This window comes from Dama dama, chromosome 16 (genome assembly GCF_033118175.1).
Source record: "Dama dama isolate Ldn47 chromosome 16, ASM3311817v1, whole genome shotgun sequence".
Classification (NCBI taxonomy): domain Eukaryota; kingdom Metazoa; phylum Chordata; class Mammalia; order Artiodactyla; family Cervidae; genus Dama; species Dama dama.
Window position 1 is genome coordinate 9,586,909 of NC_083696.1, and position 14,930 is coordinate 9,601,838.

Here is a 14,930-nt window from a genome sequence, read left to right on the forward strand (position 1 = left end):
TGAATATTTGCAGGGGACTTACTTTGTGCCGGGCCCTAGGCTGAGTCTGGGGACACAAAGGGTGCACAGACGTGGTCCCCCTGCTCCCCCATCGGGACACAGGAAATACACACATGCACGTGAAAGAATTACAGCTGAGGACTGTGTAGAAAGCAAACCAGAGATGTGACTGAGAAAAACTGGGGGATGACTGTTGCCCCCAGGATGGTCAGAGAAGGATTCTTCAAGGAGGAGACAGAGGGTAAGAAGGTACTAGGTAGAAAGAAGGGGCAGGGGCCAAGATGCTCCCACTTTTCTCCTTTGCACGGTCCTGTGACCTTGCAGCTCTTCTCACTAAAGAGGCACAGTCTATTTCCCCATCTTGAATCTGGGCTTGGCCATGGACTTGCTGTGGCAATAGCTTTCAGGACCTACACTGAGGCTTGAAAACATGCTTGCCAGAGTCTACCTTCCCCTGGACTCCTGCCTTCACCCCCAGCAAGCCTGCTGGAGAGGTGGGGAAGAGACACATGGATGAGAGTCAACTTGTCTCAGCCTTTGTAGCCAAGGCCAGGCTAGACCAGTCACCAGCCCTCGAATCACCTTCACGTAAGGGAACCCAGCCAAGGTCAGCAGGGCCACTACCCAACCCACCGCTGACCGGAGATGCATGAGAGGCCCCAACCAAGATCAACCAAGCCCTAACCAGGCCAGCAGAGCAATTTGGCGGTCTCACTGCCTCCTAAGAAAACAGATGATTTTTTTTTTAATCAAGAACTCAGTTTTTTATTTCATCATTTCTTGCATTTGAAGTACTCCTCGATGACATCCTTGGCCTGAGATTCTTTGCCATAGTCCTTAACCACCGCACAACTGCAACCAACCACTTTACGGGGCTTTCCCTCTCTGTCAGTTTTACAAAGGCCTACCCATTCCCCTAGTTTCTTGTTGTCATCAACCTTAATGAGGTTGATTTGATGCTCAGCACAAAGGGCTTCCACCGACTTGACATACACAGGCTCATCACAGTTTGATGCAAGTACACATAGATGGACTTGGCGCTTGTCTAAAGTTTTGGCAGCTTCGTGAATTCCACGTGCTAAGCCATCGAGGATGAGGGCGGTCTTCAGCACCTGTTGCAAAGCAGTATTAACATTCATTACACCTCCAACAGCAATGCCTTCCTCGGCCATGGTGGTGGGTTATCGGTGGAGCCAAATCTTGAATGCACCCGAGCCTCCACCTCCGCGCGGCTCCTGGGCGGCACGGAAAGAGGGCTGATTATTTTTTTAAGTCACTAGGTTTAGGGATGGTTCGTTACCTGGCAACAGTTAACTGATACAGGGGGAGAGCATTCCAGGCCACAGGAATAGTATCTACAAAGGCTCAGAGGCGAGGAAAGAGCTTCCTGAGTTGAGAGGAAACAAACAAAAAAAGCCAGAACACCTGAAAAGTGATAAAAGGACCAGGTAGGAGAGAGAAAATGAGATCCAGGAGGTGGGTGGGAGCCAGATGGTGCACAGCCTTAATAGGGGCTGGGATATTTTCCTAAGTAGAAAGGGGACCCAGTGGAAAGTTGTAAGAACGTGGTGGAGCAGGATCAGAGCAGTGCAGGCATGTGATGGATTTACTCTCAAAACTTCCCTCTGGCCGTCCTGGAGGAAATGAATCAGAAGGAGCAACAGGAAGTTAAGAGGCCACTGGTAGGTTTCTTCCCTTTGCAGAGTAAGGGCTGGTCACAAAACCTTAGAAAGTAGGCATGTGGGGAAACTGAAGCCTAGCAAAGGGGCTGAAATGAGTGGGATGCAGCTTAAGAAGTGCTTGAGGGGAAATGCATAGCTTCAAAGGTTTCTATTAGAAACAAGATAGGTTTCAAATCAATTATCTTAGCTTCTACTTGATGAAGCTTGAAAAAGGGGCAAATTCGAAGGACTTAGACTACCTGATTTCAAACCTATGATAACACAGTAGTAATTAAGGCAGGGTGCTACTGGCAAAACTACTGATATAACGATCAATGGAAGAGAATAGAGAGTTCCCAAAACAGACCGAAACATACATGGTCAGTTGATTTTGACAAAAGTGCAAGATAACTCAAGAAGGAATCAATATAAAAAAATAAAAGAATTTGACATTTACCTTGTGCCATATACAAAAAACTGATGTGAAATAGATCATAGACTGAGGCATAAAAGCTCAAATTATAAAATTTCTAGAAGAAAATATAGAAGAAATTCTTTAAACCTTGGATTAGGCAAGAATTTCTTATAAAGGACACAAAATATAGTAAATGTAAAAAAAATGTCTTAATTGAACTTGATCAAAATTTAAACTTCTGCTCTTTAAAGACATTGTTGAGTAATAAAAGTTTAGCCACCAACTGGGAGAAAATATTCATGAAACAATGTTCTGACAAAGAACTTGTATCTGGAATATATAAAGAACTCTTTCAAATTAATACTAAAAAGATAAACCATTTTTTAAAATATATTTGAACAGACACTTCACCAAAGAAGATGCACAAATAACCAATAAGCACATAAGATGCTTGACGTCATTTGTCTTTAGAGAAATGTAAGTACAAATGACAAAGAGATGTTAGTACACGCTCACCAGAATGGCTAAAATTAAAATTACTGACAATATACCAAGTGCTGACAAAGATATAGAGCAACTGGAATTCTCATGTATTGCTGGTAAGGATATAAAATGATTCTTTGAAAACAGGTTGACAGCTGCTTATACAGTTACGCATGCATTTACCACATCACCCAGCAATTCCACTCTGCAGTGTTTATCTTAGAGAAATAAAAACAAATGTCCTCATAAAGACTTGCACATGGATATTCATAGTAACTTCATCTGGAATACCCCCAAATTGGAAATAATCCAAGTGTCAATCAACTGATGACTGAATAAGCAAACTGGTACATCCATACAATAGAACATTGATCCACAGCCAAAAGAAGTGAACTACTCATATACACATACGGATGAATCTCAAAAATGTTACCCTGAATGAAAGCCAGATACAAAATACTACACACTATATGTTATACTAAGTCGCTCCAGTCGTGTCCGACTCTGCAACACTATGGACTGTAGCCCTCCAGGCTCCCCTGTCTACGGGATTCTCCAGGCAAGAACACTGGAGTGGATTGCCATGCCCTCCTCCAGGGGCTCTTCCCAACTCAGGGATCAAACCTCTCTTAGGTCTCCTGCGTTGGCAGGTGGGTTCTTTACCACCAGCACCACCTGGGAAGCCCATATAACAACTATATAAACCAGTGAAAACAATCTCTGTAAACAAAAGCTGCTTCCCCCCTCTGTATTTCTTAACTCACTTTTAGAATCACTCATTATATTACTCAGTTGAACAGCATGATCCCCATGTGTACATCAATGTCTGGCAAAGGCAAATCTAATCTACACCAACAGTGAGCAGACCAGTGTGGACTGAGGTCAGAGGTGGCTGGCATTGTCAGGAAAGGGTCATGAAGGAACATTTGGAGGTGACAGTCATGTTCTGTATCTTGATGGTGGTGGTGGTTACAAAGCTGTATGAGGAAGGATGGAAAGCTTTGGTCTCTCAGTCATGTCTGACTCTTTATGGCCCCATGGACTGTAGGCCGCCAGGTTTCTCTGTCCATGGAATTCTCCATGTAAGAATACAGGAGTGGATTGACATTCTCTTCTCCAGGGGATCTGTCCAAGCCAGGGATCGAACTGGGATCTCCCACCTGCATTGCAGACAGATTCCTTACCATCTGACCCACCAGAGAAACCTGTCAAAACACATCAAAATATACATTTAAATGGGTGTGTTTTACTTGCATGTAAAGTGATATCTCAAAGTTACTTTTTTAAAGAGTTCTTTAAACATTTGGGGACGTATTTGTTAGAAAAAGTGTTTGTTGGCATTATTTCATAAAATTGCATATCCTGCAACCCAGCAGTCCCAGTCCTGAGTATAGACCCTAAAATCTGAGTGCACATGTGCTCCAGGAGACAAAACAGAAAGTTCATAGTGGCATAGTTAACATGTCTATTGGCAGTAGAATGAATAAATAAATGATGTCATATGATTAAAAAAAAACTATGCTCAAGGAAAGTTAATGAACTGCAAGTATACACCCCAATGTGGCGGAGCCTCACAAACATAATATTGAGCCAAAGAGGCCAAGCATGAACAAAAATATGTGCAGTGTGATTCTATACACATCAAGTTTTTAAAAGTGGGCAAAATGGAACTCTATGGTTTGGGAAGTCCTCTGTAGAAACAAAACTATAAAATAAAGCAAGAAATGATCAAAAGATCAGCACTGACTCTAGTGGGATGAGAAAGTCACACAGGGAGATCTAGTTGCTGATTGTGTTCTAAATCTTAACCTGGGTGGTACTTAAGTTGGTGTTTGCTTTATAATTATTTGTTAAACTATACACATATTTTATGCACTTTCCTCTGTGTATAAATATTCTAGACTTTAAAAATTCATAAACAAAGTAAGACAAGAAAGAAAGTGATGAGAAATTTGCAGATGGAAGAGAAACTGTCTGAGGAAATCAGGGAAGACTTCCTGGAGGAGGGGTCTGTTTTGCAGATGTATACTGAGAGTCCTCCACACACCGGACCCACAATGGCAGATATAAACAAAGACACGCTCTTCTTGTCCATGTGGAATGTACACTCCAGAGAGGGAGATGGACAGGAATCAAATAGCACACTGTAAAAACATCACTGACAGAGTGCCTTGGGGATCTTGAGCATCTTACTGGCCTTGAGGGTAAAGTCCAGGGGTCCTGGGTTCTGAAGAGTGAGTATGGCTTGCTTGGGAGTGAGGGGTAGGAGGAGTTGGAGGTGGCAGCATCAGCCCCAGTGAAGGTTCTCAAGCAAAAGAGAGTTTGGCCCCAGAGAGCTACCGAAAAGCTCACATGATCATGCAGAGAATCCTTGAGGAAGTGGCATGAGATGAACAGCATGGAGAAATGGAAGAAGATATTTGAACTGGCCTTTGAAGAGTGGATAGGAGTTCACCAGGCAGAAATGATCCTTCAGGAAATCCTTGAAGACTGGGATTGTGTGTCTTGCTCACCCTTGCCTAGTACATAGATGTGCTCAGTAAAGAACATGCTAATGTCTCTTGGAAAGTAAAAAGTCGGAGAATAAAAGAATTGAGAGATTATAAAATTAGGGCCACTGGCCTTGGTCTCAGATAATGGTGATGCAGCCGTTTCAGGGCTGGGGGAGGGAGTTTGCTTAGCATCCTGGGCTCTATCTCATCTGTCGACAGCTTTAGCGGTCCATGAAATGACCAAGAGAGGAAGGAAGGAGCTGGAACGGAAAACTCCGAGAGACAAGCCATCTGCTCCTGGAAGCAGCTGACACATTGGCCGCCACCACCACCACGAAACTGGCTTGCAACGCCTCTTCCACACCCCCACCTCGAACCTCAGGGTCTCATGAGGGTGACGGCAGCGGGGCCTGGGGACACTGGAGCCAGACGCAATCAGAGTGAGCAGCCGCGGCTGCGGTGGCTTCAGGAATCTGGTTGTTAGTGGGCAGCTGAGGGAGCCTCGCTGTCTCCCCTGTGTTTACTTGGCTCCACGGAGGGGCTGGAAATTTGATCTCCGTGGGGACTGGGCCCTGGTCAGCCCCTGCCCAGAGTCTCTGACGGAGCATGGCCTCTCAGAGCTGCTCAGAAGATACTCTTTTATCTGGGAAACGGAGACCAGAAAGCAGACAGAGGCAGTTATGCCCAATCATAACTGAATAAGAGTAGCCCCCGGAGATGGAGGGCTTATAACACGCCAGGCACAGGGCCAACCCTTTTGAGGAAAGTATTCTTGTTTATCGGTTGGAGAAGCTGAGCCTCAGACAGGGCAAGTAACTTGTCCAAGGTCACACAGAGCTAGAGTCGGGTTGAGTCCAGATCTGCCCAGTTCCAAAGTCTGTGCCCCTAATCACCTCCCCATCCTGTCTCCAAGGGCAGTGTTCATCGTATGTCTGGGATGCTGGAAACCCAGGTGCTCCAGCCAGATGCTCCTCGGAGGTCTCCATCCATGGTGCCCTTCCCTCTACGACTGATCCTGGATTTAGGGACTCTGTCCTCACCTAGCCTGACCACCGTCCCACAGAAAGTCTCCATCTCCTGTTGTCCTCTCAGATCGCAACTTCCTTGAGCCCCTGCACCCCTGCCCAGGCTTCTCACTGCCTTGGATGCTCCTGGAATGGGTCTGCAAACACCAAATTTCCAACAGCAAGAATTCCTCCTCTGAACCAGCCATCAAGGATAAATTCATGAGGATGGGGGCTGACCTGTTGTCCCTAGAACCCCCAGCATATGGCACAGTGCCTGGCCCAGAAAAGGAATGAGAAAGGTCCCAAGCTCGGACATCTAGCCTGGGAATACATGGCACCTTGAGGAAGGACACTTCTGCCGCTTGACTGCTGTGTGGCCCCGGGCATGGGATACAGCCTCTCTGAGCCCACTTCTTTCTTTCCCAAACAGTAAATGTACTATTTCATTCATGAATTCCATGATCTCATGCACACAAAAGGCTTAGCACTCAGCAAGTGCTCAATAAATACTACATCCTGGATTTGAACTTTGAAAATTTTTTTTGGAGGGGGGGATTTGATTGGTTTTCAGACTCTCTTCCAGCTTTGTGCTACAAGTTTCTGGGGAATGGGTACCTGGGACTGATCCTGGAGTTAGGGACATCTGTTCTGTACCTAAGAACCAGGTACCCATTGCCAAGTTACCCAGCACGGTACTAGGATTATGGCTGATATGACTAACTCCATTGTTGATTTGAAAGCTTATCTTCCCCATATTTTTGCCTTTGAGTGAAGCTTCTGTGGATTTCTCTAAGCCTTGTTAAACCTGTTTACAACTTCAGGCTGAATCCCTCTCAGAGTAAGTGATCCGAGTGCTTTATCTGGTTAAACTAGGTGTCTAACCTTAAGCCTTCTTGCTATAATTCCAGCCTATTTTCTCACACTCCATCCTAACTGAGGTGGTAGCAGCTATTCTTTGTCCCTGGAGAGGTCACATGCCCTAAACAGGAAGAAAGCACCCCTCATTCCCATTCCCAACCCAGGAATGTCCCTGGTACCTTTCCTACCGGAAATTTCTGCCCCGTATTGCTTTCCTATTCTTTGATGCAAAATGCTTCCTTGGGCTAGTCATTCCCCCACCGGGCCTTTTAGGGGAATACTCCTGAGCCTTCCCGGAGTGGGGAATTCCAAGGATGTCGAGCCAGACATCCAGGGCCCTCCCCACCACCCAGGAGCCTAGCCCCGGCCCCTTCTTGTCTGAATGGGGGAAGCGAAGGTCTCCACTGTGGGTTGGTGGCACAGCTGGTCCTAACTCACTATCTTCTCTCCCAGGCCCCTGGGCCCCCACCATGGAGTTCCCATGATCACTGTCTCCCAAGCAGGGATCCCCCTGTCCAGCCTGGAGAACAGAAGGGTCAAGCTTTCTGCATATAGAATGTCGGGGATACAGTGGTCCCCACGCCTCCAGCCCTCCCCTGTCATTCTTCCTGGAATTTTGTGCCCATTTCCTGTGTCACCACCTGTGACCCCGAGTGCAGACTATTCCTTGTGAGGTGACCGCAGCAGGAGGGCCAGGGCTCTTGATGAAGAAAACAAAACAGTGTTGATTCAGCATGCGCACGCGCACACACACACATGTCACACACACCACCTCCATATGTGTTAAGGCCAGCACAGTGGCCTTCTGGGTCTGCGGGCCTTCTTAGCACCCCCTGGCTCTCAAACCTCATGACCCAGGCCTGGAAGCTCATCAACAATTCCCACAACCCTTCCCAAAAGCTAAAATTGAGTCACAGCATTGATTCCTGGAGCCAAAAGTCATCTGTGCTCCTTCCCAGAGTAGAAAAATCCTCTTCCAGTGCCTGTTGACGGGAGTCTCATGACTTGTCAAGGCATCTCAGCCCACTGCTAGACAATCCTGGAGACTGCCTGGAGGAGGACAAGGAGCAGGACCAGGGGTCAGAGGGGCCTGAGCTCAAACCCAGAATTGCTAGCAGTATGACCCTGGGGGAAGTCTCTTTGCCTCTCCGAGCCTCCCTGTTTTCATCTGTACAACAAAACATTCACCTCGTGGAACTGCAAATAAAACACTTACATCTGTGAACAAAACATTTGCCCCACGGAATTGATGTGAGAATTAAATGAGAGGATATATGGAAACCTGAATGTCAGCTGCAGTCTCCCCCTCCACCACCGGTGATAATGGAGCAGTGACCATCATCGCAACAACCACCGATTCTACTGAGAAATGAATGTCCCGGACAGTGCTGTGTGCCTTAGGCGAGTTATGTTATTTAAACGGCCTCTAAGGTAAGCACGGCCACTGCCCGTATTCCAGATGGGGAAGCCAACACTTGGAGAAGTGTGTGTAACCTGCCAAGGCCCCACCGGTAGAAAAGGTAGGGCTGGAATTTAGACCCAGGAAACCTGAACTAGGAATCTGCTTACTTAACCACTGTCGTACACGCCTCTTCAAACCTGCTGACGGTAAGTGCTCAGTAAAGGCTAGTCATCATTAGGGCTATAATTACTGGACTGCCAGGAATCTCTCTTTCCAGCTGAAGGCCCTCTCCAAGATTTCAGCATGAGGGTTCTGCCTTCCTGTGGTCTCTCTGCTTCCAAACTTCTCAGAGTTGATTCAGTGTGGATCATTCATGAGCCCCAGGAGAGCTGTCTCAGTTCCTTGGTGCAGTTACTGAGATGCAACAGTGGGCCCCTTCCTCCCTCGTTGGCCAGGAAAAACTCACTCCCCCAAGGCGCCTGGGAATGTGTCCTAGATTTAACGGGAAGATGAAATGTGGGAAAATGTATATACTTCTGAATACAACTTTATATTGAACATTTGACATCACTGTTTTTGAACCTCCTTTTCTCCCCAACCCCGCACCTCCAAGAATTTTCCCTGCTCAGCTTGCTTCATAGAGCCTCGGCCACCCAAGGGCCCAGCACTCGACACACAAGGGTCTCCTCTCTCCTCCTCCCACCCCACACCTCTCCCCCTGCCCCCAACTCTAGTCAGTCAGGGATAGGAATTCTGCTGCCACCAGCCATTCATCCCAAACCTTCCCATCTTCACACAGATGGAGGGTCTTTCTAGTTAACTAGATCCACCCTTTTCCATCTTCCCAAGTGACTCAGTGATAAAGAATCCACCTGCCAAGCAGGAGACACAGGTTCAATTCCTTGGTTAGGGAGATCCCCTGGAGAAGGAAATGGCAATCCACTCCAATATTCTTGCCTAGAAAATCCCATGGACAGAGGAGCCTGGAGGGCTACAGTCTGTGGGGTCACAAAGTGTCAGACACAACTTAGCGACTAAACCAGCAACCACCACCACCCTTTTCCAGGGCAGTGGGGCCTTTGATGGGTCTTCATTCCTTGGCACCATAACCATAACAGAACAAGGAAATTCTTCCATGGATTAAGTAGTGATAAGCCTGTTTTCCAATAATGATCTCAAAATATTAAAAGTCTCAGTTAGTTCAGTTTAGTTCAATCGCTCAGTCGTGTCCGACTCTTTACGACCCCATGAACCGCAGCATGCCAGGCCTCCCTGTCCATCACCAACTCCCAGAGTCCACCCAAACTCATGTCCATTGAGTTGGTGATGCTATCCAACCATCTTATCCTCTGTTGTCCCCTTCTCCTCCTACCCTCAATCTTTCCCAGCATCAGGATCTATTCAAATGAGTCAGCTCTTCACACCAGGTGGCCAAAGTATTGGAGTTTCAGCTTCAACATCAGTCCTACCAATGAACACCCAGGACTGATCTCCTTTAGGATGGACTGGTTGGATCTCCTTGCAGTCCAAGCGACTTTCAAGAATCTTCTCCAACACCGCAGTTCAAAAGCATCAGTTCTTCGGTGCTCAGCTTTCTCAGACTTTGGTAATTATCTTGCCTAGATTTTCTATGAGATACAACCAGCCCTCACTGCTTGGACCATCCCATGCAGAGTGGGACATTTAGTGATTTGTGACTCTATACCCCAACAGCATCCTGCTTCCATCATTGTAACAACCGAAAATGCTCCCCCCACATTGCCAGAGCCCCCTAGCTCTTACTCATGCACAAGCATACAAGTGTGTACGCACACGTATACACACACATGTACACACACACACACAGTGCAGAATCACTCCCCCCTTTTTTCACGAAGAGTAGAATGTGCCATCCCAATATATATCTCTAGTATATCAATTATTTTGAGTTGTAGGCACTTAAAAGGCAGCAAATGTGGGGACAGACTTCCTCTGAACTCTCTTTATCTGCCTCCAGACAGATCCTGCAAAAGGAACTCAAATATCATCAATCTCCTCCCCTGGAGTGTCCTCAACAGGGCGAGGAAGGCAGATTGAATCTAGACACAAAGAGACCAGGAGTCGCTGCCACACCCACATAAGCTCCATCAGACTGTCACACCTCCAGTCTATTCTTCTAGGAGTCCATTCATCTTTCCAAAAACTCATTTCCTCTCCTCTAAGAGAGCTGCATCCTTCCACCCCTTTCCCTATTAAGTCGGCGTTTCAGTCTGAGCTCTAAGCCACCTCAGGGAGTGACTCTTTCTGGCTTTGGCTGATGTGTGCCCGAGGGACACATGTTCATAAACTTCTGTTTTCCTCTTCTCAATGTCCTTTACAACTGGGGTCTCTGCTAAGAACTCAGAAGTGTAGAGGGAACATTATTTTTCCTCCCCTACCTACATACACCTGGGCTCAAGAGGCAGAGAGAGGCAGACAGCTCTGCCTGTGGTCAGGGTCATGCAGCTAGTGAGGCTGGAAAGCTGGACTCCATCTCTAGAGGGAGAGCCTGGCCCAGGAGAATGGCCCCCTCGCTGCCCCACTGTAGAGGCTGAGGCCGTTCTGCTCCCAGGCCAGGAGCAGGGAATAGGGCCCCCCTCATTTCCTTCTGCTCCAGATCTCTGCAAACCCAAGTCCTTGGCTCCTCTGGAAGGGCCAGCAGGGCGCCAGGCAGACAGCAGCAGAGAAACCTCAGCCTCTCACATGCTGAGGACTCACGGGTTCTGCTTGGTTCCCAGTAAACCAGAAACATAGACGTCAAATGAGGTTAGCAGGAGCGCTGGCCTCGAGGTGGGGAGGGGAGCCAGCCAGACCTCATCCCAGCAGCTCTCTGGAGAGGCAGTTGTCCACCTCGCAGCCTGGACCCCCAGCTTCCTGCAAGCCTGGCCATGGAATTCCAGCTGTCGGCTGCCCAGACATAGAGGGTGGGGGGCAGCAGGGGCAATTTCCATAATCCAAAAGCTGAAGTGTGCCAGTAAGCAGGGCTTTCCAGACGTCAGGACACACCAGGCCAAAACACACAGCTCTGGGCCCACTTAGAAACACGGCACCTGGGGGATGGGGCAGAGGGCAGGCCCCCTAAAGGCGGGCAGGGACCTCCATTCACCTCTGAATCGGTCCTGGTTGTGACCCAGCAGGGTAGCCCAGCGCACCCCCATTTCACAGATGAGTTTGTCCCGAGTGGTCTTGAGGTGTAGGGGAGGGGTCTGTGGCTTTAAGCACTGAGATTAGGGAGGCAGAGGACTAGGGGAGGGGGAGGGAGAGAGGAGAGGGAGGGGCTTCCCAACTGGGAAAGAGGAAGGTCTGCAGGGAGGCTGTGAAGATGTCTAGGGAGGCTGAACCCCAGACACCCCAACTTTCCCAACCCCCATCCCCAAGAAAGGAGGGGTAGGGGCTCCTCTGGCTAAGCGGACAGAGGGCAGAGGGAAGGAACCCCAAATGATACCAAATTTCCCACTGGTCCACTTTAAAAATCAAGACAAACTGGACAAACATATCTAAGTTTGTGGTTGTATATATCTACCTGCTACTCTCTCTAAAAATTTTTAGAAATTGTGGCATATGTTGACTCTAGTAGATATCGTAGCTAGATTATGTAGCCTGTTTTCTCCCTGTAATACATCATGAGTCTCTCCTCTATTATGGAATACACTTATAATTAATTTTCTGAGATATAATTCACATAGCATAAAATCCATTGTTTTAAAATGTGCCATTCAGTGGTTTTTACTATATTCACCATGTTGCACAGTTATCACCATTATCTCATTCCAGAACATTTCAGTCAGCCCCAAAAGAAACTGGTACCTATTAGTGGTTAGTCCCAGTTCTCCCCTTCCCTGATCTTCTGACAACCACTAATCTACTTTCTATCTATGGACTTGCCATTCTGTATAAGTCATATAAATGGAATCATAATGAATGGAATTATGTCTGACTTCTTTCACTTAGCATCATGTTTGCAAGTTTCATCCATGTTGCAGTGGGTAACAGTACTTCCTTTCTATGACTGAATAATGGCTTATTGTATGGATATGCCATATTTTTCTTGTCTACTCATTAGTTGATCGACATTTGGATGGTTTCCATTTTGGGGATATTATGAGAAATGCTGCTTTGAGCATCTGTGTACGACAAGGTTTTGTGTGGACAAATGTTTTCATTTCTCTTGGATATATATGTAGAAGTAGAATTGCTGGGTTATGGTAATTCTATATTTAGCTTTTTGAGGAACTGCCAGACTGTTTTCCACAGTGGCAACACCATTTTACATTCCCATCAACAATGTAAGAGGATTCCAATTTCTCCACATCCTCACCAACACTGGCTATTTTTCTTTTGTTTTTTAAATTATAACCACTGTGGTTTTGATTCTCATTTCCCTAGTGACTAATGATGTTGGACATAAATATGCTTTTAAATTGTGATTTTAGTGGCTGTATAAATTCCATGGTAGATGACTATAATGTATTTTTTAATCGGCTACTATTGAGTATATTTTAATTGGCTACTATTGAGTATATTTTAATTGGCTACTATTGAGTGTTCCTATTTTTCTAATTCATATATATACATATAAACCTTTGTATATCGTAATTATCTCTGATGCAATTTTGTTCATTCACTCAACAGCTATCTAGTAATCCAAGCCTATTCTAGGTGCTTTTATATGGTGCTGACCAAAACAGGTCCAATACGTCCTTCCTGGAACATACTGTCCAGTGATTTGGTAAACAATCATGCAAAGAAGTTTATCATTACAAAGGCTGATGAGTATTATTAAGGAAAAGTACAGGAGTCAAATGCAAGAGGACCCTGTCATTCAGAGCAGGAGATCAGGTGAGGCCTGAGGAGGGGGAGTTAGCCAGGGTCAGGTAAAGAATCTACCTGCAAAGTGGGAGACCTGGGTTCCATCCCTGGGTCGGGGAAGATCCTCTGGAGAAGGGAATGGCAATCCACTCCAGTATTCTTGCTGGGAAAGCCCCACGGACAGAGGACCCTGGTGGGCTACAGTCCCTGGGGTCACAAAGACTCAGACACAGCTGAGTGACTAACATGGGATGGAGGCGGGGAAGGCACTCCAGGCAGAGGGAAGAGCGTGCGTGAAGCCCTCGCGTTGGGAAACGGCTCTGCCTATTTCAGCAACTAACAGTAGACGTGAGTGTCTGGGCAGACACGGGGAGGAAGAGCAAAGTGGGTGGGGTGGAAGGAATCCACGTGGAGGGGGGATGGACAGTACTGACTAATAACCAGTTTCGGGATGGCTAAATACACAGACAATTGCTTTCTTTCCAATTGCATCCATTCAAATAGCAAAGGAGAGATGGTGAAAGAAAGGAGTAGGGGAGAGAGGATTTCTGAAGACAGCATACTTAAATGATTCTTGCCCTATTTGTCCCTGTGCCAGCCAGGCTGGTACAGGAGATCCAGCCAGTCCATCCTGAAGGAGATCAGTCCTGGGTGTTCACTGGAAGGACTGATGCTGAAGCTGAACCTCCAATCCTTTGGCCACCTGATGCGAAGAACTGACTCATTTGAAAAGACCCTGATGCTGAGAAAGATTGAAGGCAGGAGGAGAAGGGGACGACAGAGGATGAGATGATTGGATGGCATCATTGACTCGATGGCCATGAGTTTGGGTAAATTCCGGGAGTTGGTGATGGACAGGGAGGCCTGGCGTGCTGAGATTCATGGGGTCGCAAAGAGTCGGACACGACTAAGCGACTGAACTGAACCGAACCGATCAGCCAGGTCTTCAGTGGCCCAAACACTGCTGTCATCTGCCAGGTCCACGCCCAGGCCATGTCTGTGAGCAGCTTACTCCGAGGCCACCACACACTACATGGAGACATCCTTTCTATCCCAGCCAGGGCTGCCTGGACAAAAGTGGGTGTTTGACCCAAGAGTAGCCAATCTTGAAGTTCACTAGTGACCAGAGATGTGGCCAGTAGGTATAATAAAAAAAAATTAAGTGTTTGGTTTTTGTCCCTGATTCCTGCCCAGAGGTCCTAAATCCCTTGGTATTTCTTTAGTATGCTAATAAGAAGACCCATGGGGAGACCCTAAATAGGTTCAGAATGGGAGCTGGCTGTCCTTACCCCTAAACTCCTGGGAGAGGAGAGAGGTTGGAGATTGAGTTCAATCACCAATGATCAAGGATGAAATCTATCATGTCTAGATAATGAAACTTTAATTTTTTAAGAAAAACCCTAAACAACAGAGTTTAGAGTCCAACAGTCCATGGAATTCTCCAGGCCAGAATACCGGAGTGGGTAGCCTTTCCCTTCTCCAGGGGATCTTCCCAACTCAAGGATCGAACCCAGGTCTCCCGCATTGCAGGCAGATTCTTTATCAGCTGAGCCACAAGGGAAGCCCAGGAATACTGGAGTGGGTATCCTATCCCTTCTTCAGCAGATCTTCCCAACCCAGGAATCAAACTGGGGTCTCCGGCACTGCAGGCAGATTCTTTACCAACTGAGCTATGAGGGAAGCCCAACATTAATTTTTTAATAAAAACCCTAAACAGCAGAGTTTAGATAGCTTCTTGGGTAGTTACTACATCAACTCACTGGGAGGGTGGCATGCTTGAAGGGG

General features: G+C 46.9%; 1 protein-coding gene across 1 annotated transcript; it reads right to left on the reverse strand.

Moving 5' to 3' along the window:
• Positions 1-737: 737 nt before the first annotated feature.
• On the reverse strand, positions 738-1,172 carry LOC133071373 (small ribosomal subunit protein eS12-like). Its single transcript, XM_061163975.1, has one exon. It carries the CDS (start codon positions 1,170-1,172, stop codon positions 774-776), a length of 399 nt encoding a protein of 132 aa, XP_061019958.1. The 3' UTR covers positions 738-773.
• Between the last annotated feature and the right edge of the window lie 13,758 nt (positions 1,173-14,930).